Source organism: Vanessa cardui, chromosome 4, assembly GCF_905220365.1.
Source record: "Vanessa cardui chromosome 4, ilVanCard2.1, whole genome shotgun sequence".
Classification (NCBI taxonomy): domain Eukaryota; kingdom Metazoa; phylum Arthropoda; class Insecta; order Lepidoptera; family Nymphalidae; genus Vanessa; species Vanessa cardui.
The window spans coordinates 8978004-9003761 of NC_061126.1; the positions used below are offsets into that span (position 1 = coordinate 8978004).

The following is a 25758-nucleotide window of genomic DNA, read 5'->3' on the forward strand; positions in this document are numbered from 1 at the left end:
GAAATCCTGGCTACGGCTCTGACTATACATATCAAACCAACGTATATCAAATATATGCTAAAATATGTCGTGCTTCTTGAAGCAGGTTTTATATGTATAATATACGTAACTTCGTCTTGCAGTTCCCAATACGGCTGCGATAAATAAATGTCTAAAAATAAATTCAAATTAATTATTATAGACATTACTAATGTCATTTTTATATTTCAAAATATTTTCGCTATTAATTTTGGTCTTTGACAAAATACTAATAGATCAAGATACTGATAGACAATAACGTGTAGGTCTTGATTTTTTAAATATAATAGAATAATTTATCCAATTTTGGAGTTATGTATATATTATCTTCTTTTTCGTGGTATATTACGTTGATACATAAATGACAAAACCATAAGAAAACTTGGCTTTAATTAACTTAAAGAATTGTACATATTGAAATGACAATGCATAATATTTGACAAGAAAATAGATTACTGTAATTTCTTCTTAAATTATACGTCATTCACCCCCTCTAACTTTTTCATCACGCAACTATAATCCTTTAAATAATATGGAGTTCGTTTTGTCCTTTCGGATCTCCTAACGTTTTGATCCGCAGACGTACTTGGCGTAGCAGATTGTATATCTTGTACATCATTATTTTCAGCATTTATCGCTCGATCTTCTGAGTCATAAAAAACGTCTACAATCTCTTCTTGTTTTTGGTGTGTTTTTGAAGTTGAATTATTTAATTGTTCTTCTAAATTTTGATCACCGTAATATTCCATTGGAGTGGGGAGTGGAGCTAAATTTCGATTTGAAACAGTGGATTCCCTCCCATTTTTATCCTTCACAAAAGAGTAATAAGGGTTACTTTCTAATAGTTCAACTTCTTCAACATATGGATCGTTTTTATTGCGTATATTTTTTTTCATTAGCACAGGTCCAGGAACTAACCAAGAGGGTAACGATTCTCCATGAGGTGATCTACGAGGATGATTAAATAGTCGTTCGTGTGGAGTTGTGTTAATTGGTATACAAAGAAGAGAACGAATTGCGTGTAAGGAAATTGGTAGTAAATGCTCCCAGCTTTCAATCGACATTTCTCTTGTACGAAGAGCAAGTTGTAATGTTTTCCACAAAGTACCATTGAGACGTTCGACTTGACCATTACCACGTGGATTATAAGGCGTTGTTCTGCTACATGAAATTCCCAAGGAACTTAAAAAATCTGTAAACTCTTTAGAAATAAAAGCAGATCCTCTATCACTATGAATATAAAGCGGCGTTCCAAAAGTGTAAAATAAATCTTTTAAACATCTTATAACAGTTGCAGTTGTTATTTCCTTACAGGCGTATGCAAAAGGAAATCTACTGTATTCATCGATTATTGTCAATAAATACTTATTTTGCGTATTCGATGGTAAAGGTCCTTTAAAGTCAATGTTTAGTCGCTCAAAAGGTGCTGTTGCTTTTATTAATTGACCTTTACATTTCATAAATCGAGGCTTAATTTCGGCACATATTTGGCAAGACTGTGTAAGTGATTTTATGTCATTCACCGAATACGGTAAATTTTTCATACGTACCCAATGCATCATTCTTACAATGCCAGGGTGACAAAGGGAGTTGTGCAGGTCCCGTAATTTATCGATATTCAAATGAGCACACACTCTTGACAAAGCATCAGCGACTATGTTTTCTATTCCTGGTCGATAAATTATGTCGTATTTAAAACAAGATAATTCGAGACGCCATCGTTCAAGTTTCTCATTTTTTATTTTACTAAAATGGTTTTGGTTAAACATAAATGTAACAGAGCGTTGATCTGTTAAAAGTAAAAAATGTTTACCAATTAAATAATGCCTGCACGCTTCTTTTTCAATTGATGATTGTCGTTGTTCTGAATCTGAAAGTGTTCTAGAAAAAAAAGCTATAGGTCCCCCTTTTGAGACAGAGATGCAGCAATCGCAAATTCTGATGCGTCAGTCTCAACAGTAAAAATCTCATTATCATCAATAACAGTTAGTGTTGATTTTTCTATTTCTGATTTTAATGACTCAAAGCTAGTTTTTTCAGTATCATTAATTGGGAAAGATTTAATACCAACCAATGGTTTTATTTTTTGTGAAAAATTATTGATCCATTTTGCGTAGTGAGCAAATAAACCAAGTGTTCGTTTTAATTCATTGTTATTCTTTGGAGGTGGCAGGTCTAATAAAGGTTTTAATCTGTCAAAATCCGGCTTGACTGTATTGTCTTTGATATGGTATCCAAGAAGATTAATAGAATTCACACCATATGTAGATTTTTGTTCATTTAAGGTTAAATTATACTTTTTAACAGCAGCCATAAAACAATTTAGGTTTTGTTCATGGTCACTTTTATTCATTCCACATACTGTTACATCATCTAAATAGCAAAATGTACCTTTTAAACGTTCAGTTTTAATAATAAAATGTAAAGCTCGTTGGAATGCTGCTACTCCATTTGTAACTCCAAACGGTATTCTGGTAAATTGGTATAGATTGCCACAAGCTTCAAAAGCAGTAAATAATTTTTCTTTTTCTAGTATTGGGATTTGATGGTAGGCACTTTTTAAATCTATTTGACTGAAATAATTATATTTTGCAACTTCAGATACTATATTTTCTATATTTGGTAAAGGATATGCATCTAACAAAGTAAATTTGTTGATAGTTTGCGAATAGTCTACTACTAAACGTTTTCGGTGAATTCCTCCTCCAGCAACAAGGACTTGGGCACGCCAAGGTGAAACGCTGGGTTCAATAACTCCGTCTGCTAGTAGCTTCGAAATTTCAATATTAATAAAATCGATATCTTCTTTACTATATCGTCTAGATTTTACCGCCACAGGCTTAATATCAGATGATAAGTTAGTAAATAAAGAAACTGGTGGCACAGATGCATTCATAACGTTACATATTTTTAAAGGATCTCGATTACCTCCAAATTTAAATTCTAACTTCGAATGATCTCTTAGTATGTCATGGCCAATTATGACATCGGCACAAAGATTGTTAACTATTAGCAGTTGACGATGTTGATAAATATGTTGTTGTATTTTGACTGTAGCATGGCACATTCTTTCTACGAAAGATACGTGAGTCAACGATGCTAAAGTGATTGTCTGTTTACAGGGCTTTATTTTTAAATTCATTATTTGTACTAATTTTTTATCGATAAAACTTACGGAGCTTCCTGTATCTATCAAGGCATCAGCGCGTGTATCATTTATAAAAATAGGTACGGTAGCATTTTGTAAGCTACTAGGCGATGCAGCTAAGAAACTTTCATTTGAATAATGTAAGTAAGAGTCTGTTGTAAGAGCATTTGCAGTTTGTTGATTGCTGCTTCGACATACCTTAGTAAAATGGCCTTGCTTAGAACAAAGTTGACATGTGGCTTTAAAAGCAGGACATTTTATTCTTTGATGTATATTCCCACCGCAAAAGAAACAGCGTTTCCGTTGTGTAGTAGATACCGCCACATTTTGATTAAAATCATTAACATTATTAGGGAATGCATTTAGTTGTAAAGAATTAGAGTTACCAGCAATTATTTCTGAATTTCGTTCTGTAGTTTCATAGAGTCAGGAGTATCGGTAGAAATTTCTTCTGATAAAAAATTTGTAAAAGTAAATCGCCAATGAGTCCATTTTAAGTCAGCGTTGCTAGAATTCGGTTCTATATCAAATCTGTCAGGTCGGAGATAGCGAGACATTGTGCCTTGTGAAAACGAATGCGTAGTATCGACAGAATCCTCTTGAGACATATTTTAAGTTAATTAAATTGATACATAAATGACAAAACCATAAGAAAACTTGGCTTTAATTAACTTAAAGAATTGTACATATTGAAATGACAATGCATAATATTTGACAAGAAAATAGATTACTGTAATTTCTTCTTAAATTATACGTCATACGTATGCTAAAGCGAGCTGCTTGATTTCATTTTTATCCATGAACAAAATAATTCAGTCAAAATTATTTATCATCTTTATAAACAGTAAAATGTGTAACAAAATAAATGTTAACGCCATTCTTTATATTTTCCCGAATTTCTTAGATAGAGGAGAAATTACTTCAAAATTTATACAAATATATCACATAAATATGCTGTAAAGTCTTCCTACTTGACCAAGTCATGCCTGGTCTGAGTAGCGGCGTCGAGGTTCCCCCCCTAGCATATTCAAGTACCTAGGCAATTTGGTTTGACCTAAAGTAAGACCAATATGGATTATATGGATTAAAAAGACAAACATAGAGTACTTCAGTGGCACATAGTTTAAGATATAAAAACACTATGTGCTAAATTTCAACCAAATCTAGTGAGTGATTTTTGAACAGCTCCTTCAAATTTTTTAAACAGTTCTTTTATAAAATTTAGTCTATATCGATTCGTTATGTCGATACGATTCTAAAAATAAAACACAAATATCGTTCATAATTCATTTATTGTTTGCAGTGTACTTCTTCAAATAATTTTATTTAAAATAGTGAGTTTTTGAGTGCAAAAATAAGTATGATACAAAGAAATTAGTGCTCAAAATTACTTTAGTAAGTTGATTTTTAATATTTTATAAAAGTCAATAATTAATAATTATCTACTAAGTTCAAAATGGATTCGGATAAAATATTATCAATACATTCTACGATATTATTGTAAGTATCTACGTCTTAGAACTCGTATTGAATACCTCTGTTCATATAAAAACCTACTAGATTAAAGTATATTTTGAACACCATACACAAAATATGTTTAATACAAATGACCAATTAGACTGTATGCATATTTAATAACACATCTATTTCTGATATAAAAAAGTAAGAACCTCAATTATAGATCGAATTAATTATTCATTTTATATAGATTTGTTTATAAACATACTTTGAATAATTAAAACAAGGCGTCATATACGATGATTCAATTAGTTGATCATATTACTAACAATTTTTTTCACAAATCTCGTGAACAAACTTGGTACTGCTTTCGTAACCATTTTTATAAGACGTAGATACTTTAACAAGTATTTTTACAACTACAATATTAAATTGAAATGAATTAAAATTTAAAATAAGTGAAAATTTTATTTATACAAGTTTAGCCGTATATACATAAGAAAATTATTTAAAACGGCGTTTAATGTTTTTTTAAATAACATTTGATTAACAATTGACTATAATAAATTAAATAACAATATTTTTAAATAAAACGAACTATAATAAATAAGCTGTAAGGTTTTCAACCTTTAACAAATCACAAACTAAAAATGAAATTATCATTAATATACTTTTTTAATTGCCGCCTTTCATTTCACTTGTACTATGACTGGACAAAACTTTCAAAATTAGAAAAACGATTATTGTTAAATTTAATAATATTACGAAAATGTAAGCATTTAAGTGTAATAATAATGAATGTGTAATCATGAAATATATACGTAAAATGAAATTTAAAGTGTTTAAAGTGAAAAAAATTACAGACTGGAATGCTGTACGTTCATGTGATAATTATTTTATAGAGTAAACGGTAATAAAGATAAATTAAAATTGGTATATATGAAAGCACAATTTAATTTTTTCTGGTTACGAAACGCTGAGACATCGTTAATAAGTAATTTTATATGGACAATATTCGCTACGAAATTTTTAAATGTATACCTAGCTAAACGCTTCTTATATTTTCGTACTCTTGATAATTGACAATTTCTTAATATTTTTAATATTCCAAATTTAATTTTAAAAAACCAGACTAATGAAAAAGTAGCAGCATAGTAGTCCGTTTTACAAATTTTGAAAAAAAAAATTAAATTGTGCAATCGATCAAAGTAATTTCGTAAAAAAGATCCTATTTCTCCGTTTTCCTAACATTTCCTCGAACTGATATTAAAACACATATTTTTTTAAAGCAACGATATATCTCTTAAGAATATAACATCTGCGTGTTCTTAGGATTACTAAATCTATGAAGTATTCGACAATATACTATAACCTAGTGATATAACGTTCAATTTAAATTTCACATAAGTTAGAATTTGGTCGAGAGAGTATACTAACAACCTTAACACGACGAAGGCCTCCAATATAATATTTACACAGACGAGTTATATCTAATAGGAAAGTATCACTAATATAAATATATTATCCAATATTACTCATATAGTGTCAGCGTGTGTTTAAGTGTAATATACTACCTAACAAGGTTATTTCAAATTAGAATTAATAAATTTATAAAAACGTTGCATTAAAAAAGATGTGTAGGAATACGAAAATACTGCATTTTATATTAACATGCATTAATCAAAGGAGAGATAGCTCAAAATTGCTCTTCGGTTAAATGGTATACATTCGTTTCGAAACTTTTCGTATTAAAATATGTATCACATCTTCCAAACCTATTAATTCGTAGGAATTAAATGCTATATATAAAACGAAAGAGGGATCAAATTTAACTTCCATATGCCAATAGTAAGTCTACTTCGGAAGATAATTCACATATGGGAAACCCGATTACGAGACACGTGTAACTCGTATGTACTGGATACGATGAACCTCAAGAACTCTATCTACAACAACAAAGTATACTCACAAACGGCATCACGGTGTACAATCGCACTTACGATAATAAATGAACTTACTTTTTACATTAGATCAAAATTCTCACAGCTTTGTCTTTCATTGTTCGCTTATAAGCGAGTACGAGTAAATTCGTTAAACACTAAAACTATTAGGTACATCTAGTACATACGTAGAGGTATTCGATACAGTCACAATAATAAAAACAGCAATGACACTACTCGTACAAGTGACCGTAAAAATCATGTGAGGAATAAACGCGATACTGACGTTCGATAAGAAGAACTGGACCAGGACCAGAGTTTATTGCTTCAATATCGATTCAGTCGAGGCCTAGTGAGGATGGGGTCAAAGTGGAATTAATAGTCCTACATACTATACGTAGTGATGTGTAGCAGCACGGAGTATCTACATTACGATAACTCATACAATATTCGATTTTTAAAATAAGTACAGGAAACAACTACCCTAGCTACCATATTCTTGAGTGAATGATACACAAAAACAAATATTCTTCACTACAATAATACAAATCAAAGTGAACAAATCTTGAGATCGTATAACTATGATTATATTTTACGTCACAAATGATTAAATAGACACGACGCTACTTGGCATCATCGATGCTACGAGAAGATCGCAATTATTTTACAAAAGTTACAACTCAACGATTCGTAAAATAGTATTAAGTTATAAGGCTCACTTAGTTCGTAATTACGTGTAAATTACATAATTACGTAACTACTAATTTAGGGCGCTTTCAAATTAGACGATTTCAATGGGATTGCTGCGGCACGGTTGATGCTCTTGATAGCGTCATACTGCTGCAGAACGGTAGCTGAAGGATTGTATTTTAGTGATCTCACTTAACACCTGGCTTCAGTCGAGCCACGGATTATTATTATTGCTACAGCTGCCCTTAGGCAATAAGGCTATTCCAAAGTTGTAAAGAAAATCCCGCTTATTTTATACAATGTATACATACTCATATACCTAATCCGTATAAATACGATGTGCTGTTCTTAGTTGTGACCAATGTGGGTTGAATATACACTGGCAGAATATAGTTTATGTATGTTTCCTCACGATGCCTTGGGCTTGAACCCGCATTCTACGGTTAAGATGCACGCCACCACGCCAAACCACTGGTCCATCTGGGTTCTAATTGGTTGTGTGCAGTACCATAAACATCTATCTCTCGTGCAGCAGCAGTACAACGCAAACCGTTTAATTTGAAAGCGCCCTTAGACAGAACTACGTGTTAAAAATGGTAGTGTAACTTTTATTTACATAAGATATAACTACACAACCACACAGCCACACACTGCTATATATTTTTCGAAGTACAATTTTTAATAGTTGCTAAATACCAAAAAAAGTACTGCTTTTTTAAAATTTAATAATGCTTTAAATAATATTAATATAAATTTATCTATAATAATTCTTAGATATACCTAAATATAATAGTTTTCTTTTTTATTCCAGGCGTCAATTCGAATTTTAAAACTGAATGCTTTTACACTGAAGCAATTATAAAATAGATTCAGTATTAATGTTTGAGTTTTTTTTTTTTTAATTTTGGATCGTAGTATTTCGTAAATTAAATTTTTATTGAAAATGAAATGTCAGAGATTTTTAAATGAATCCGAATAATCTAAATACTATGTCACGTCATTATTTAGAAATCAATACATGAATACAAAAATAAAAGTAGTATTATTCATTTAGAAAAATATGCTTAGGAAATTCACATTACATTAAATTTGAAATGCAGCGATTTAGGATATCAGCATTTACCTATCTTTTATTTGCATTAATTAATTTAAAATATGCTACTTGTAGTAATTTTGTTGAGTTTTCTGAAATCCTTCCTCCTTGAAATCCTTATGGTGAAGTTTTATAAGATAAAATATGTTAGTTATCGCGTAGAACTATATCACTTTAATTGAAATACTAAAAGTGTAACAGCGATTTAAATTCTCAATATCACTTCGGTATTTGAGTACATAATCTTTATAGTCAATACGATTCTTTTAGCCAACTGCGTTCGTAACTCTCCTTTTTTTAATACTTGAATGAATATTGATAATAATTTCACACAGGTGTTTCTAAATCTTCAGATACGATTTGAAAGTGTTCTTGACCTGAAACAAAAATATTATTATAAAACCAAAAATTCAGACGAACATACTGATAAATGGATTAAAAAACCTACCACGATATTTGTTATTACTACACGTATTATGAAACTATGATAAAATCATTTTGGAATCGGTTAAATGATCGGATTAAGGAATTTATCCGCGAGAGCAACATTTACCATCATTTACCTAATTCTTGTTTTAAAAATTAACACAAAAAGTTTTCTAAACTAAAAATACTTATTTCACCATGGTTGCAAACTTTAAACATTAGGATTTCAGGATAGTTGATTTTTCACGGGAAATACATGATCTGATGATAATTTTTTTTATGAAACAATCAGACAAAGGTCAAACTTTAACGGTTATAAAAAGATCTGAAGTAACGTTGTGTTTTATATTTATTATTAACTAATACGTTAAACATGGTTTTTATTAGTCGCTGGTCTCATATAAATTACAACACAGTAAAAAGTTAACCTTATAGAAGTTGTGGTTAGACAAATGTTTTGTAACAATGCCATTCATTTCATAATATTACAACTTACAAATAGAGAGTTTAAAATAAATATCCTCGACGTCGGGATGCGAGGTAATGACGGAGTACTCACTCTCCAAGTAGGCCGCCAGGTTCAATGCCATTCGTTTCATAATATTACAACTTACAATTAGAGAGCTTATTAAAATATGTATCCTCGATGTCGGGATGCGAAGTAATGATGGAGTACTCACTCTCCAAGTAGGCCGCCAGGTTCAATGCCATTCATTTCATAATATTACAACTTACAATTAGAGAGCTTATTAAAATATGTATCCTCGATGTCGGGATGCGAAGTAATGATGGAGTACTCACTCTCCAAGTAGGCCGCCAGGTTCAATGCCATTCGTTTCATAATATTACAACTTACAATTAGAGAGCTTATTAAAATATGTATCCTCGATGTCGGGATGCGAAGTAATGATGGAGTACTCACTCTCCAAGTAGGCCGCCAGGTTCAATGCCATTCGTTTCATAATATTACAACTAACAAATAGAGAGCTTAAAATATGTATCGATGCGAGGTAAAGATAAAGTACTCACTCTCCAAGTAGGCCGCCAGGTTCAATGCCATTCGTTTCATAATATTACAACTAACAAATAGAGAGCTTATTAAAATATGTATCCTCGATGTCGGGATGCGAAGTAATGATGGAGTACTCACTCTCCAAGTAGGCCGCCAGGTTCAATGCCATTCATTTCTAATATTACAACTTACAATTAGAGAGCTTATTAAAATATGTATCCTCGATGTCGGGATGCGAAGTAATGATGGAGTACTCACTCTCCAAGTAGGCCGCCAGGTTCAATGCCATTCGTTTCATAATATTACAACTAACAAATAGAGAGCTTAAAATATGTATCGATGCGAGGTAAAGATAAAGTACTCACTCTCCAAGTAGGCCGCCAGGTTCAATGCCATTCGTTTCATAATATTACAACTAACAAATAGAGAGCTTATTAAAATATGTATCCTCGATGTCGGGATGCGAAGTAATGATGGAGTACTCACTCTCCAAGTAGGCCGCCAGGTTCAATGCCATTCATTTCTAATATTACAACTTACAATTAGAGAGCTTATTAAAATATGTATCCTCGATGTCGGGATGCGAAGTAATGATGGAGTACTCACTCTCCAAGTAGGCCGCCAGGTTCAATGCCATTCATTTCTAATATTACAACTTACAATTAGAGAGCTTATTAAAATATGTATCCTCGATGTCGGGATGCGAAGTAATGATGGAGTACTCACTCTCCAAGTAGGCCGCCAGGTTCAATGCCATTCATTTCTAATATTACAACTTACAATTAGAGAGCTTATTAAAATATGTATCCTCGATGTCGGGATGCGAAGTAATGATGGAGTACTCACTCTCCAAGTAGGCCGCCAGGTTCAATGCCATTCGTTTCATAATATTACAACTTACAATTAGAGAGCTTAAAATATATATCGATGCGAGGTGAAGATAAAGTACTCACTCTCCAAGTAGGCCGCCAGGTCGTGGTCCTCGGCGCGCAGTGCGAGCAGGCGCGGCGTGAGGCCGGCGCGGTCGGGGCGCGCCAGCGCGGCGCCGCCCGCCACCAGCATGCAGCAGATGGCGCGGCGGCGGTGCGCGGCCGCCTTGTGCAGCGCCGTCTGGCCGCGCTCGTTGTCCCGCATGTCGAGGATGGCGCTGGGCGCGCTCGCTATCAGGTACTTCACGATCTCCTTGTTCCCGTAGCGCGCCGCAATGTGCAGCGCCGTCTGCCCGCTCGCGTCGATCGACAGCAGTGAGTACCCAGCCCCGTGCAGCTCTTTCATCTGCGAAGTTACCAACTCACTAACAGAGCCCGAGGGGATTCGTTTCTGTTTCACAATCGACTGGTTTGATTTACGGGAAAACTATTGAAACTACCACAATCTCAATGTAAAATGTGAAATCAGTCCAGATCTGGGCGCAGTAATGCCTGGTGATTCGTTGGCTCTATCGTCTTATTATCTATTAGTACTACTAGACTTGATAAATAATGGTATCAAGGGTAACACAAACAAGGAACCATAACTTTTAATTTTCTTTCCGATCGGTATTACACTGAAAAACTTTTATGATTTAATTTATAAATCTATTGGACTAGCTAATCTAAAGAGCTTGTAACAGTATTTGAACGAGCGAACAAATAAAACCGATAACCCTGTCCGCTCCGCCGTCGGATTATAATGGATTTGAATAACAGTAGAAATGAACTATTGTTAACGCGTACCATTTTCAAGTCACCGACTTTAGCCGCTTTGAGGAGCGCGTCCGTTGTTTTCTCCAGTAAGTTTCTGGAACAATATTGAAGTTAAATTGCCGCTCTTTTGTATGTATAATTTTGATAAATGTTGTCAGAAACTTTAAACATAACCAACGCAGTGAAGTCTGAAACGTGGCATGTCTAAAACTTCTAATTCTAAAATATGATACCCAGAGATAACTACATAAACACATCTCACCTACAGCCAAACACTTCTTGATCAAATCCAAACAGTTTTTCGTGAACGCTGCATGCAATAGAAGAGAGAAGAATAGAGTGCAGATTTTAGAATGCGGGAAGGTGGACATAGCTTTAATTTGCTTACGGTGCGTTCTAGACTAAAATGTTAACTACCAATTTTAAGTTTATACGTATTAGACAAATCTATTTCTTATTTATAGTGCCTTTTTCGCTTTTTAACATACATAATGCATTGTATTAGCTTTGTAAAGAATATCTGTTTTTTTTTTTAGTTTTAGACGAAAAACAGTTCAACAATACTCGTAACTATTCATAATGGATGAACATACTGTCGCGGTATACTATCATCTAAATTATTCATGCTACACGCACGCATATGACGAAATTGGCGTCAGAAGTGAGCATTACTAAATTAGTTATAACAAATTATAAATGTAGCTTATATTTTATGTTATTTAACTACCAAATGACTTTTATGTTAGCATTCTATTTATAAATTTATTAAATATACAGTCCTCTTTTTTGGTTCGAGCCTAGAAGATAGGAAAGATATTGTAAGATTATTGTGTTCATAAAAGTTATCAATGGCGAAGTCTAGATTGGTACTTACGTTTTAAATCGCGCAACGGAATCCCGACTGGGCTGTAAATCTTTAACTGGAGGACTAGTGCACAGTGGGGGCGAATGGGTATCTTGAATTGAAGGGATTCTCGGTGGCTGTGGAGATGTTTTAGAGGGGAGAATGGATATTTTATTAGCGGAGTGAGCGCCAGGGAGGCCCGAAGGCGGTGTTTGAGGTGAGAGCAGTTCTTCCGATCCTCGCGCTGGACTCCCGAAACCAGATTCACTGTTAGAGACAGAAGAACAGTTCGTTAAAGTAGCCAACATCACATTTTAATTTTTTTTATTTAAGGTTCTTATTATTGTACCTCAAACGTTTTTGTATTCTTGATTTAAATTAATTGCATGAATGTTAAAGTACACAATTTTGTTGAATTTAAAAACTGGTTTTTTTAATATGATATGATAGTTTAGAGTTTGCATATTGCGAGTTCTTACTTTTTTGAATAACAGTGAGCCGAAATATGGTCAGCGATTGACGACGTAGAAAAGCATAAATGTATTATGAAATTATGTACATATTTTCTATTTATCACGATACCACCGTCTGTTATGGCCACCATAAATACGTTCTCAAATCAAATTTACAGGAATGGAAATTTATATTCCACATAATATATTTTGACTACCTCCATGGTCGAGTGGTATGTACACCGGTTTTCATGGGTACGCCACTCCGAGGTCCCAGGTTCGATTCCCGGCCGAGTCGACGTAGATTACCATTAGTTTTCTATGTTCTCTTGGGTCTGGGTGTTTGTGGTACCGTCGTTACTTCTGATTTCCATAACACAAGTGCTTCAGCTACTTACATTGGGTTCAGAGTAATGTATGTGATGTTGTCTCATATTTATTTATTTAATATATAATATCAGCAAGGTGAGGATCAAGTTGTGTTTGCCTATTGTAGCAATGCTGGTGGACTGGTAGATGTTGAGAGATGAGACCTACCAACTGACACCAAAACTACTCACGAGGTTTTATTGTGGTTTAGTTACTTTAAAATATAAAGCCCAAATATTTCATTTAGCGTTTTTGCCATGCGTCATAAAAGAATGAAAGTCGTTAAAGGAAAACATTATGGGTAACTTTAGGTGAATTAAAATGAATTCCATTTTTTGCCAAACTCACCTTCACTTGCAACTTGAAAATTTTAGAACAAAATGTTCTAACATTTTCAAGTTATATATGAATCATTGAGGTTAGAAAATAGCGTGTGACTCTTTCACGGAAGGTATCTACAGTCGCTAGGGAATTACGTGAATGCGCTCTCAAAACATTTCATACCTACTTTTAGTTTTAGGCTTTAGTTTATTCAAGTGTTTTGTATCGCTCTAAAAAACGTTGTATGTTCATACTAAATATGTTTACGAGCAAACAAATAACCTAAAATAAACTTTTATTAAATTAGCTTTAATATTATATACTATAATACAATTCTATTTACAATAAATAGAAGTATTTTAATTTTATTGGCAAACTAGTTAAGTGTGAGGTATATAACATTTGTGTTTTGCTTGCAATTAAATTTTCAGACGCCCTAACAAACAGACGAAAGATCATTTTTTCAATTAACGAGAACACGATAAATTATTAACTTCCTTATTAATTGATAAAATTTTCCTATATTGTCTGTTTATGGAATGGAATTGTTTTGGAATGTCATTCCATTTTCAGAAAATGGAATGAATTTCCCACATTGTTAGATTGTTTGTCAATGTGACGTATATCATTTGGGTAGGGGTCATGACCTCTATGATCCCTATGACGTCTCTCGAATCACGTCTGAATGTATGTCAACACAACAATAAAGTTACAGTATCATGTGGCCGGTCAAGCTTACCTGGCATGAGACTCCGGGACATCCAAGGAGACGCCGGCACTCGGCGTGTCTACGCTCTGCGATATATCCAGGGAGACAGAGAGGCCGGTGGTAGTGTCGAGGGACACGGAGGGCGCGGTGCGATCAGGGGAGGTGGTGGTGTCGGGGTGCGCCGTGGACTCCGTGTCGGGCGTCACGGGCGCCGCGTCCAGGATGTACACGTGTTCATGACCGATGTCAGTCGGGTAGTGAAGGTTCTCCTGGGCTTTGTCGATGCGGAAGAAGCGTTCCGCTGTCACGGCTGAGAGATAATAATAATTATTTTGTTATTTTCTCTAGCACGAATTCTATTCGAAATAGTACTGACTATGCTCTGTTATAAACAAACACATTCACAAGAATAAAAAAAAGTAAAGTAACAGCCTGTACATTTCCCACTGCTGAGATAAGGCCTCCTCTTCCATTACGGAGAGGTTTTGGAACATATTCCACCACGCTGTTCCAATGCGGATTGGTGGAATGCACATGTGGCAGAATTTCGCTGAAATTAGACACATGCAGGTTTCCTCACAATGTTTTCCTTCATCGCCTTCACAAGAATAAAAGCTGCGAATACATATGTTGTTAAATTATAACAATGGGCTTAGCTATGTAGCTATGGACATATGTTTATAATTAGAACGAAAATATAATTAAAAATAGAGTAGCTGGATTAAAAATCATGACTTTGAGTTTATTTGTAATCCACTCATTAATTCCACGCAATGTGTACAGATAACATTAAGTCGACTATGAACTAATTTTTTTTATAAAAAATTTTATGAACACGCACTCCTAACCCCCGAGCTTTAGGTACAGAAATATTAATTTTTTAATGTAATTTTACCTAATTATTAAAAAAACATAAGTATTAAAACCGAACGAGTGAGGTCGTTACTCGTGTACTTACAGTCTACGAACCACCAATCGACGAGGTTTGAGTATGTATGAGATTCTTTGATCATATTCTGAATGAGAGTTCGCATTTGCTCCAAGTCGGCGGCCGGATTTACGTCCAAAGTGCCGATCCGTTCCGCTGGAATGATGAACATTTTTTACAAATCGACATCAATAGGGAACGAAAGGACTCTTAAAGACTTTATCTGAAATTATCGATACTTAAAATGTCGTCAACTTATTTGAACGTTTCTCTGAAATATTTCTCGTTTTACGTAGAGTGTAATAACACAATTCTTCACTCCAATTTGTCTCTGTATGTCTCAGGTGCGGTAAAAATGGGGTATAATAGAGACCTGTTCGTTCAAGACGGTGTCGATAAAAAGCGTAAGAAATTGGGTCTAAGTAAGTTTTACTCGTGTTATAAAAGCGTGGTTGGTGTCTTGTTATTCCTGTTGTACGTAAAGCGTATTATTTACCTGTTTTCGCTAACAACTCCTTGTCGTAATGATGACGTTCGTAGTCCGCCATTGTTATGAGATTCACGGTGAGCGTAAGTTTATCGAGTGTTGTTTGTCTACAAAATATATTCGAGTCACTCTCATGTTAAAAAACATAAATGAATGAATTAAATTTTCACAATCACATTTTAATGAATTTACATGATCAAAACCATTTCGATGGATTCAAAACGCATAATTATTTTATTTTCATTATCGTTCATGTCAGCTGTGATAATTACTTTAAAATAATTATATTTAATATTGATAGCTATTACGTGACGTTTAAGAGTAAAATATGAATTACTCATAATAATTATTAGTGAAAATTTTAAATCGTTTTTTAATCATTCGACTAAAAGAACAGGATAAAGATTGTGTCATGTATATGATGATTTAGTATATCTTTATGTTATATTTAATTAACTTTTTATTCTTGGGTAACTTACGGCACGAGAACTCTGCCGGGTTTCTTCTTCGCCAACATGATGGCCTGATTTAATATACACAGTGTTATCACCGAGGGAGCGAGTCTGCACGCCTCGCCGTCGACTTGCATCGGTATCACCTTGGTGGTCACGATCTTAGCAGTTTTACATTGCGTGATACAAGTGCCGTGTCCGCCCGCTTGCAGTAGAGGCTATACATACAAAATGACATATATTTAGCAAATATGTACAGTGTCTTATTAAGATACGACTTTTTTATTTTATAAAACTTTTCCGTAAATATATTAGGATATCACGCGTTAAAGAATTATATAAAATGTAAGTACTTATATAATTTTTTTAAAGTGTTTTTTTTTTCTGCTTTATTAATACGATGTGCTCGATTTCATATTTTTTCCTTTGACCACGTAATACTTTAAATATGAGACAATATGAGACAACATCACATACATTACTCTGATCCCAATGTAAGTAGCTGAAGCACTTGTGTTATGGAAATCAGAAGTAACGACGGCACCACAAACACCCAGACCCAAGACAACATAGAAAACCAATGGTAATCTACATCGACTCGGCCGGGAATCGAACCCGGGACCTCAGAGTGGCGTACCCATGAAAACCGGTGTACACACCTCTCGACCATGGAGGTCGTCAAAATACAGTTTTATTATTTGAATTAAGGCAAAACACATTATGCTTCTCGCAAAGGTCATATGAATATAACGTATCGTAATAATGTATCTCAAACAATCTCTAAACAAAAATCCGCCACATTCAAGTCAAAGGTTAAAATATTTATACATTAATAAGCGTTAAGGTTGCAAAAGAAACTCAGTCTATAGAGACGAGAAGTCTGCATTTCTAGTGGTAAAAATACAGATCTAAGTTTGTGTTAGAGAGTCCACTTACTGTTAACGGTGCAAAGTCCGTACATTTTGTAAATCGGTGATAATTTTGACAGGTCTAATGATGTCATTAGACTTATCAAAATTATCATGTGAATATCGATAATTTAATCTCTTTATATAAATAATTTAATCGAATACAAATTGGAAATAATAATATCGCGCCAATCCGCGTAAATACATATATTCAGATTTGAAGGTGTGTCTCATAAACTTTTATATCGTTTTTGGCCGCATTATGCTGAGTTTTATATTAATTAATACAAAATTAATAAATTAATTAGTTAGATAATTAACCTATAAACATTTCCTTACATATTTTTTAAAAATTCCTTGGCATATATTTTACTTGAAAAAGATAAATTTGATGGCATATTTTTAAATTCATAAAACTTAATTATAAACTTAATTATACCGAGCTTTAAATTTTAAAGAGCTCTCATCATTTTATACGGTTAAGATTTTAATTTATATTTTTAACAAGATTATTCATCAACCAAGGAACCGAAAAATACAGTGACACTTTACATAATTGAAAAGTTAAACAAAACAAACATCATCAAAGTATTAGGGTTTACCAATTGATAAGTTGTTAATCCCACAACTTCTATTAGACCGTCTTCGGTTGAAGGCTCAGATGTTCCTCCAGACTTATTCCATGGATGTGTTCCGCCCCCATAGCTGCAACAATGTAAATTAACCATTTTACTTTTATTTCAGTGTTTTAATTACATTTTCCTATATTAATTTGATAGAATAATCGATATCGAGAAGTACAAATTGTATATTACAAAAATGTTAAAATTTGCAACCATCGGAAATAGTCTAACCTTGGAATGTTTAAGAATACAATGGCATGCACTTTATGTTCCCTCAACACGGGCGTGTAATCCTTGCCGTCACACTCCATGGTGACGAAGTCGGCCAGACCTTTCCATTTCCGCTGCATCAAGTCCTTTCCGCCGGCAGTTCCGTAAAACAACTTATTCCTGATACGAGAGTTGAATTTTTCGGGATGCGCCTCTAAAATAATTTTATCAAATTAAAAAACAAATTCGTCATTATGTTACAAATAAAGTAATCCTACTAAATTCGACGATGTGAATAACAATAAAAAAAAAATCAAAATCAAAATCAAAGTATACTTTATTCAAGTGGGCTTTTACAAGCACTTTTGAATCGTCATTTAACAATTAAGTGAAGCTACCACCGGTTCGGAAAGTAGATTCTACCGAGAAGAACCGGCAAGAAACTCAGTAGTTACTCTTTTTCAACATTTAAAAAAATACAGTCATGTTAGTTAATTTTTAAGTTAATAGAATTATTAAATTAATATATCCTGCCTGGAAGTCAACAGGTATTAATTCCACGCTTTTTTATCATCTACAAAATCTTGTATCGAATAATACGCCTTTTTCACCAATGTATTTTTTATAAACGATTTGAATTTACGAGACGGCAAAGTTAAAAATGTCTGTGGAATTTTATTATAGAAATGGATACCTTGCCCCAAGATTATAAATAAACCGAATTGCTCTTTTTTGTAAAATAAAGACAGATTCAATGTCTGCAGCGTTACCCCAAAGTAATATGCCATATGACATAATACTGTGAAAATAACCAAAATAATTAACATGTCTTGATTTCCTTGATTAAAATCATTTATAGCTTCTCTCTCTGATTAAAAGTGTGTTACAATTATAAAAGAGACTCCGTTATTTACCTCTCGCCTCGTGAAATTCAAGAGCAATATGCGCGTCAACGCCGAACGAGAAGTAATTGTTGACGACATTGAGTGGCAGCTCCGGCTTAGCGTTGCTCGTGTCTTCCCCAGAAGCCGCTTCGTTGGGCTCGACTTTTAACTGCCATCGATCCAGCAACACTGTGTCACTTTCGCCGATATGAGCCAAGATTTTGGATATCGGCTCGTCCTCGTAACCCTTTATAAAAAATAATTTAATTAATACAAACGTAGTATAAAACGACGTCTCTAAATATTGATAACAAAACGCACATGTGTATGACAAGCAGTTTGCGAACAAAACACAAAACGATCTCGTTAAGAACGATATAAGAAAGTCTATCTATCTAAAAATAAATCTGCGATCGTATCTGAAGCCAAATAAATTGCAAAACGTCACTCGCTTTTCTCAGGTAAATGTGAAAATATTTCTATTTTGATATTACAACATGCCGAGGCAATATATTAATTTTATTTTATATTTGCTTTTGTAAATAGATTAAAAATATGAACCGAGATTGCCCGAATATTAAGGATTGACAAACTGACTGATCTCTGGTCTAGTCATAAATAAATGCTATATAATTTTGAAAATGTAATATTTACTTTATTATAAAAATATAAAACTAAAAATTATATGAGTGTAGATAATCCACAATTTATAAAATATCAAATTTAATAATATTTCTGAACTAAAAATATAACAGTGTATATTAACAGTAGTATAACAGTTAAATAGTTTTGTAAGAAACTTAAGTTAAACGTTAATTATTATTATTTAAATTCTTTCGCACTTGTCAACTGTAAAGTATTAATATAATTTAGAATTGCATACTTTGAAAATTGTGAAACTGAATAAATTAGCATATATTTATAAATGAATATATTTTATAATCCAAATTACGGTAGTTACACATGCATCTAAGCCAATGTTTTGTTGTTGTCCCCACTAGCATTCATCCGATTTCGAAGAAACTTTGGTTTGTTGTTATATGCACACACGCGACCGTTGTGATATTGTGCCATTATCGTACAAAGGCCCCACGTGACTTGTATCCGATAATTACTTGCATAAATTAAAAGAAACAGTGAATAACTTGCCAGTCAATAATATAGTTTAGATGTTTTAATGGTTATCGAAAAGTTAAAGATAATTTTAGCCATAATTTGTTTCTTTTTTTAACTAAATAAATATCTTTTATGTTCTTGTGTAAAGGTTCAAATTTCAAATCGGTTTATATGATAAAAATAAATATAACACATTTATCCTTTTTAATCTTTCAAGCTTCATAAGATAAGCTTGATGTTTGAAATCATATGTACATGTTCATCGAACAGAGATATTGTTAGTTCGTTCTTCGTTGATGTGGTTTAGGTAAAGCGCTTAACTTCGCTCGAGAGCACACACCGTGACTTCCTTTTAATGATAGAACTCACATACAGGTACAACAAGTGAAACAGCGTAGACTGTGACCGCTAAATAAATATATTATATAAACGAATGCGCTCGACGACATCAGCCTATCATTTTTATTTAATCGATATATATTAAAGTCAATAGTCAAAGTCAAAAACCTTTATTCAAAATGGAAGTGTTTACGCTTTCTTATTGATTGTCGAAAATCTACCACCGGTTCGGAATATAATGCTCAGACCTGAGAAGCACCGGCGAAAGAAACTCAGCGGGATGTATATTTTTTTTATAATATCAATTTACATACAATAATAAACATATTTTTGTTATTTGAAACAGCCTGGAGGCGATCATCCATTCCCAAGATATTAAAGTAAAAAATATTCATCAATCATTGAAATAATTTAAACGCCGTTAATGTAAGCGAGAACGTGAGTATCCTTTTTGATAATATAAATCGAAAGAGTACGTCATATACAAGCTTTTATAGTATGCCAGCTAATCCTTGATATGACAGCACGGCGGCCGTAAAATTGTGCGGGTTTGTACGTAATCACTCACCCCGCCCCAGCCGAGCGCTCTCGCGAGATCATTCCCTGTGCCCAGTGGGAGCACGCCTACGGCTGGCCGCGATCCAATCCTGTCGAGTACACTTAGAACCCATCCAACAGTACCGTCACCACCACATGCGAGCACACGCAAATTGGGCACCTTTCGAAACATTTCCAATCTGAAAAAATAATACTAATTTATATAACGGATCAAGATTAAATCTAAATCAATTTCACATATTTCTAATTTCGACTAATTCTTGCTATTGCAATATGTTATGATCAGATCATTGAAAATCCAGCTTTGTTTCCAAATTGAATGCAGTTTGACTAGGTTATTTGGAACAATAATGTTGAGCGTACCTAATCAATGCATGATTGAATATCTAAGTGTAATCAAGTAATTAATCTAACAATCCTCATCTACATTTTAATTCAACCATATTAAAATGTAGATTACGATTGTTGGATTCCAGGGGCAGTATGTATGTGTTATATATTATGTTAATACTGTTTATGGTATTGTGGCGTGTGAAAACAATGACCACGTAAAACACGAGAGTTACTTGATATAAAAAATCAAGTTAAGTACTTAAGCAAAATATAAACTAACGTTTTTAGAAACGATTTCGCGTTAACAGGTTAGGCGGCGTATATAAGATAAAATTTTATCAAATTGACGCATAAAATTTTGACAAGGAATTTAATGAAGACTTCAATTAAAGGGTCAGGACTTTTGAGGAAATTGATTTTTAAAACAATTTAAAACTCTGAAACACGGAAGGTTGAATTTGAGGTCCAAATGCCTGTTAACCATATTATTTAATTATAATTTATTTGCCGCATTTTAGATATAAGCATATATCATTTAGAGTACGCAAGAGTCAGAAAAGGCTATAGTACTATCGAACACATATATATTTAAACCAAGTAAAGAAAAACACTATTAAAAAAAGATACAGACTAGTAATAACTAATAGAAATAAATAGCAGTAAACGTATAGTTTCTGTCTACAAAACTCATGATAAGACCTTCACAAGATTTAAATTGGACCATTTCGGATAAATCTCTTTCGAACAAAAAAATAATTTGCAAATCCGGTGTGACACAGTTATGACTTACATAAAAAAAAAACATTTGAATTAAGAACCTCTTTCTACTTGCGTTTATTACCTAACCAAATATATCAAAATCTCTTTACATCAAATAAAAATGAACACTATCAAAAGCACCATAAAACATAAAAAAAAAACTAAAAAAAAGGATACCTAAAGGCTGGACATAACTGATCTGCTGTTTATAATGAACCATTTTTACAATAATAGTAATACAACATCACAGATTTTAGGGAAACTACCTAAACTATGTAATCATCATTTACGGCTTTAACTACAATTTTTGGTTTTTCAAACTTACCCTCAGAGGTTTCCTATCATGGTTTTTTTTTTACTTTTCTACATGTTACATTACGTATAGAAATTTACGCATTAAAACATTTTGATATTGAAATCAGCTATTAGTACCTTTAATTATTATTCTAATTGCGTCTTTGAATGGTTTAATAATATTTTAAGTAATTGCCATGTGAAATATTAATTAATGAATAAATAACATTGCTGAAAGCAAATAATTACCTTCTAGTTAACAATGATTACCAAACGTGTGTGATAACAACCAAGACGGAGGCAGTATGTTTACAAAGCGTTAGTTTGTACTTGGCATTATTAATAATAGGGGACTTAAGAAACTTATAAAGTATGCAAAGTTTGCAAATGTGTCTACAATATAGTATGGGAAACTAGCTTTATTTTGTAAGAGCTGGTCTATATGACTATTCAAAACAACTATTAGATGAGAAAGTATTTATTTTGTGAATATATTGTTCCCATAAAAAAAATTGGTTATAGTGTCTAAAGTGATATTTTAGACTAGACAAACTATAAGTCAGTATAAGGTCCTAAAGCGAAGAGTCCGGCTTTCAAGTCACTCAAGGAAACCACTATATTCTGAACTGTAATGGAAAATAAGAAACCAAGTAATATATGAAAATATTATCTTGAATTTATACGTTAACTTCGTCATATTTTAAATGTATAGTCTCCTTTTCTTGTTTCACATTTTGATAGTCGCCCTGGGAATACCAGAAGTAATTACAAGAGCGGCCGCAAGAAGCTCTTAGTTGTTAATATGTTTACGTTAGGCCACTAACAAAACAAAATAATATTTGATTGTTTAGGTCGATAATAACTCGATATGTTTGTTTGTTATTAAGCATAACCAATCTATTACTGTTATTATTGGTTCTCATCTTTTCTTCAACATTGACAAATGTTTTTTCCCCGACGAAAGTAATCAATCCACTTCGCGTGAAAGAAATATTGATTTGTAAATATGGCCTTGTTAATTGCTATACTAATGTTAAATAACTCAGTTATATATAAGACTTTCTTGTTTGTAAGTGCTCCAGACGCGATCTTGTTTAATTCTATGTATTATGGTTTTAGTCCGTATCATTTTTGGATTTTTTATATCGATCCGTGAAATATCAATTAAACTCTAACACATTATACATAACAAGACATAAGTCTGTATATATAGTTACAATTAATAACAAGTATTCATCTGTTAATCATAATATTGTAGCATAACAAATATACATTTTGTATTACCTACCCTGTGCACTTTTATACCAATCTAAGCAAGTTTGTATCTCATGATTTAAAAATATATTATATTGTTTTTGCCTGGCAAGTGTGAGGTTACACACGACCATTTATCTTAATCGTAAAGCCTTTGTGAAACTATCGTAAGCGTAGCTTTAGTCAAACTGTCTTTAGTTAGGAATTTCCAAAGTGAAACAAAAAGTACCTATTCTATTCGATGTGTCTCGCTATGTGGTATCTATTCGATTATATTGAACGTAGCGTAACTCGGTTTCAAAATCAATAGCCGTGTTAGTCGTTACATTAATAGGACGTTTTTCGTATATACGTACAGTATAATGTTTTTAAGCTTACGATGAAAATATTCAAATCAAAGATAAAATTTTAATTGAATAAAAATAATATTGCAATCAAAATTAGTCTTACCTAATATAAATTACTGTTACTCATGAAATGCGTAGGTTCGTGAAAGAAATAGTTTTGGTAATGAGAAGACATAGGAGAAAGACATTTTTGTTATAATGAAACGGTGTAATTAGAAGTTTGTGCGTCATTTATTATTTCGTTACAAGTAACCTGAAGTACACGTGACTAGCGAAACATTATCTTTTCGTTTTTATTTAGTAAATACGGACCATTAACATGTTACGAACAATCACTATAAAATAAAATACATTTTATTCAGCTATAAAAGTAAAAATGTCTGATAAAATTTTCGTAACATTTGCTGCATAGAGTAAAAATATTTGACACATATAAATGCGTAAATACACACAGACAGTTTGATAAAGCTGACACTATATTTCTAGACTACTAGATGCAATGTGCGATTGCATTTGAATGTTACAAGTCTGTTTAGTAAATACTTTAAGGCCATGGAAATATTACTTCATAAAGATCACCTTCAGTTCAGAATATATTTGGAATATGATTCTTTCGAATTCAACCGGCAGTTGTTGCTATAATGCGTTCAAACATTACCAATGTTTCCAGCTTTATAATATTAAATGTGGATTTGAAATGCTCGTGTATGTTACAAAGTGTGTAGAGTATTTTCAGCGTGTAGCGCTTCCATTAAATAAGCTTTAGCTATTCATTTCAATACTAAGAATTATTGTTAAATTTTAATCTCATACATTCGATTCTACTTGCTTTATATTTTAAATTTTTTGTTCAATCGACACAAACGGGTAGTGCTAATGTTGAATGAAATTTTTATTGAGGCGACGATGTACAATTTGCGTTTATCATAATGATATTTTCCTATTACTTGCAAATTTTTATTTTTGACTTTTATATACAGACAATTTTAAAGTGACGGAATATTATATTTAACGATAAAATCTTAATAAATGTACAAATACGCCTTACGGTAATGAGCCTTAATTTTACCTTATTCAAGGAAAATTCCATTTTTTAATAAAAAAAATGCCTCTAGAAATGTAGCGAATTCATTTTCCGTTTGTAACACGGATTTAAATTTACAGTATACCAACATATTTGCTGAACGTGAGCGTATTATGCACGTCTTAGTTATTTCCTGCGGTTCCAGCATAAGAATGAAGTTAAAATATTGTTATATAAAGAAAATGTTAAAATATTTAAATTGTTACTGTCATTTCAATATATATCAGGACGAAAGCCATTTCGCTGTTACTCGATCACAATTTATAAAATAGTGCTAATGTTTATGCGTAAATTTGTGGACTATTTAAATTAACCAACAAATATTAAACAGCTATATCATTAGTCTATGATAAGACACAATATAAATAGTTTATTTTTCATTTGAAGCATTTTAAAGGTAATAAATAATCGATTTACCCCGGCCCCGGTCCGCCTTGAGTGAGATCGAAAACTTGTCGGGGATTAAGTAGCCATTGGAATTTCTGCAGCAGTCTCACACCTTGATTGCCTCCGCTCTTGGGATTTATAAAAACCAGTACTGGTTTAACATTGGCGGTCGGAATTGGTTTAATTACGAAAGTCTTTTGTTCGCTTTTTGAATCCTTTCCTTTCTTCTTTGCTGTGCTTTTCTTTTTTGGTGATTTTCTTAAAGACGATTTAAAGCTACCTCTTCTCGGCAGTTTTACTATCCACGCCGGAGGCACAATTATGTTGGATTGCGTACCTAAAAATAAATTTTATTCATAAAATTCATAAGAAATTTAAACTTTATTCGTCATCACCATATTCAACGTACCCAAAGAACATTCTTCGCCTATCCTTTGCAAATTGAAACAACTTTCTTTATTATGGTAAGCGTCTTTACACCAGGAACAACTTAAAGCGACGATTTCCTTTGAACTAAAAGATAATTTGGCTTGGAGAGACTGAAAAATAAAATATTATCTGACATTACAATACAAATCTACAAGTAGAAACTTACAAAAGCAGACAAAAAAAAGTATTAATATGATTAAA

At 32.8% G+C, this 25758-nt stretch overlaps 2 protein-coding genes across 8 annotated transcripts in view; both read right to left on the reverse strand.

Annotated features, from left to right (window-relative positions):
• Positions 1-491: 491 nt before the first annotated feature.
• On the reverse strand, positions 492-1819 carry LOC124544230. Its single transcript, XM_047122697.1, has one exon. It carries the CDS (start codon positions 1785-1787, stop codon positions 492-494), a length of 1296 nt encoding a protein of 431 aa, XP_046978653.1. The 5' UTR covers positions 1788-1819.
• Positions 1820-8155: 6336 nt separating this feature from the next.
• Positions 8156-25758, reverse strand: part of LOC124544060 (eye-specific diacylglycerol kinase) — a 102905-nt gene continuing 85302 nt past the window's right edge. For 5 of the 7 annotated variants that reach the window (XM_047122472.1, XM_047122474.1, XM_047122478.1 and 2 more), the window contains 15 exons: positions 25538-25667; positions 25159-25465; positions 20681-20849; positions 18688-18904; positions 17795-17987; positions 17543-17645; positions 16060-16250; positions 15590-15687; positions 15124-15249; positions 14196-14475; positions 12345-12581; positions 11733-11780; positions 11501-11564; positions 10739-11060; positions 8156-8724 (listed from right to left, as the gene is read on the reverse strand). In XM_047122472.1, the coding sequence (XP_046978428.1) occupies positions 8675-8724; positions 10739-11060; positions 11501-11564; positions 11733-11780; positions 12345-12581; positions 14196-14475; positions 15124-15249; positions 15590-15687; positions 16060-16250; positions 17543-17645; positions 17795-17987; positions 18688-18904; positions 20681-20849; positions 25159-25465; positions 25538-25667 (2535 nt within the window). In that variant the 3' untranslated portion in view covers positions 8156-8674. Of the gene's footprint in view, positions 8725-10738; positions 11061-11500; positions 11565-11732; positions 11781-12188; positions 12268-12344; positions 12582-14195; positions 14476-15123; positions 15250-15589; positions 15688-16059; positions 16251-17542; positions 17646-17794; positions 17988-18687; positions 18905-20680; positions 20850-25158; positions 25466-25537; positions 25668-25758 lie in introns of those variants that run through there. The other 2 variants (XM_047122473.1, XM_047122475.1) reach the window with 2 other exon arrangements.

Excerpts from the sequence above, each read along its gene's own strand:
- LOC124544230 (XM_047122697.1), bottom strand. The coding sequence starts at position 1,787 with ATGTTTAACCAAAACCATTTTAGTAAAATAAAAAATGAGAAACTTGAA.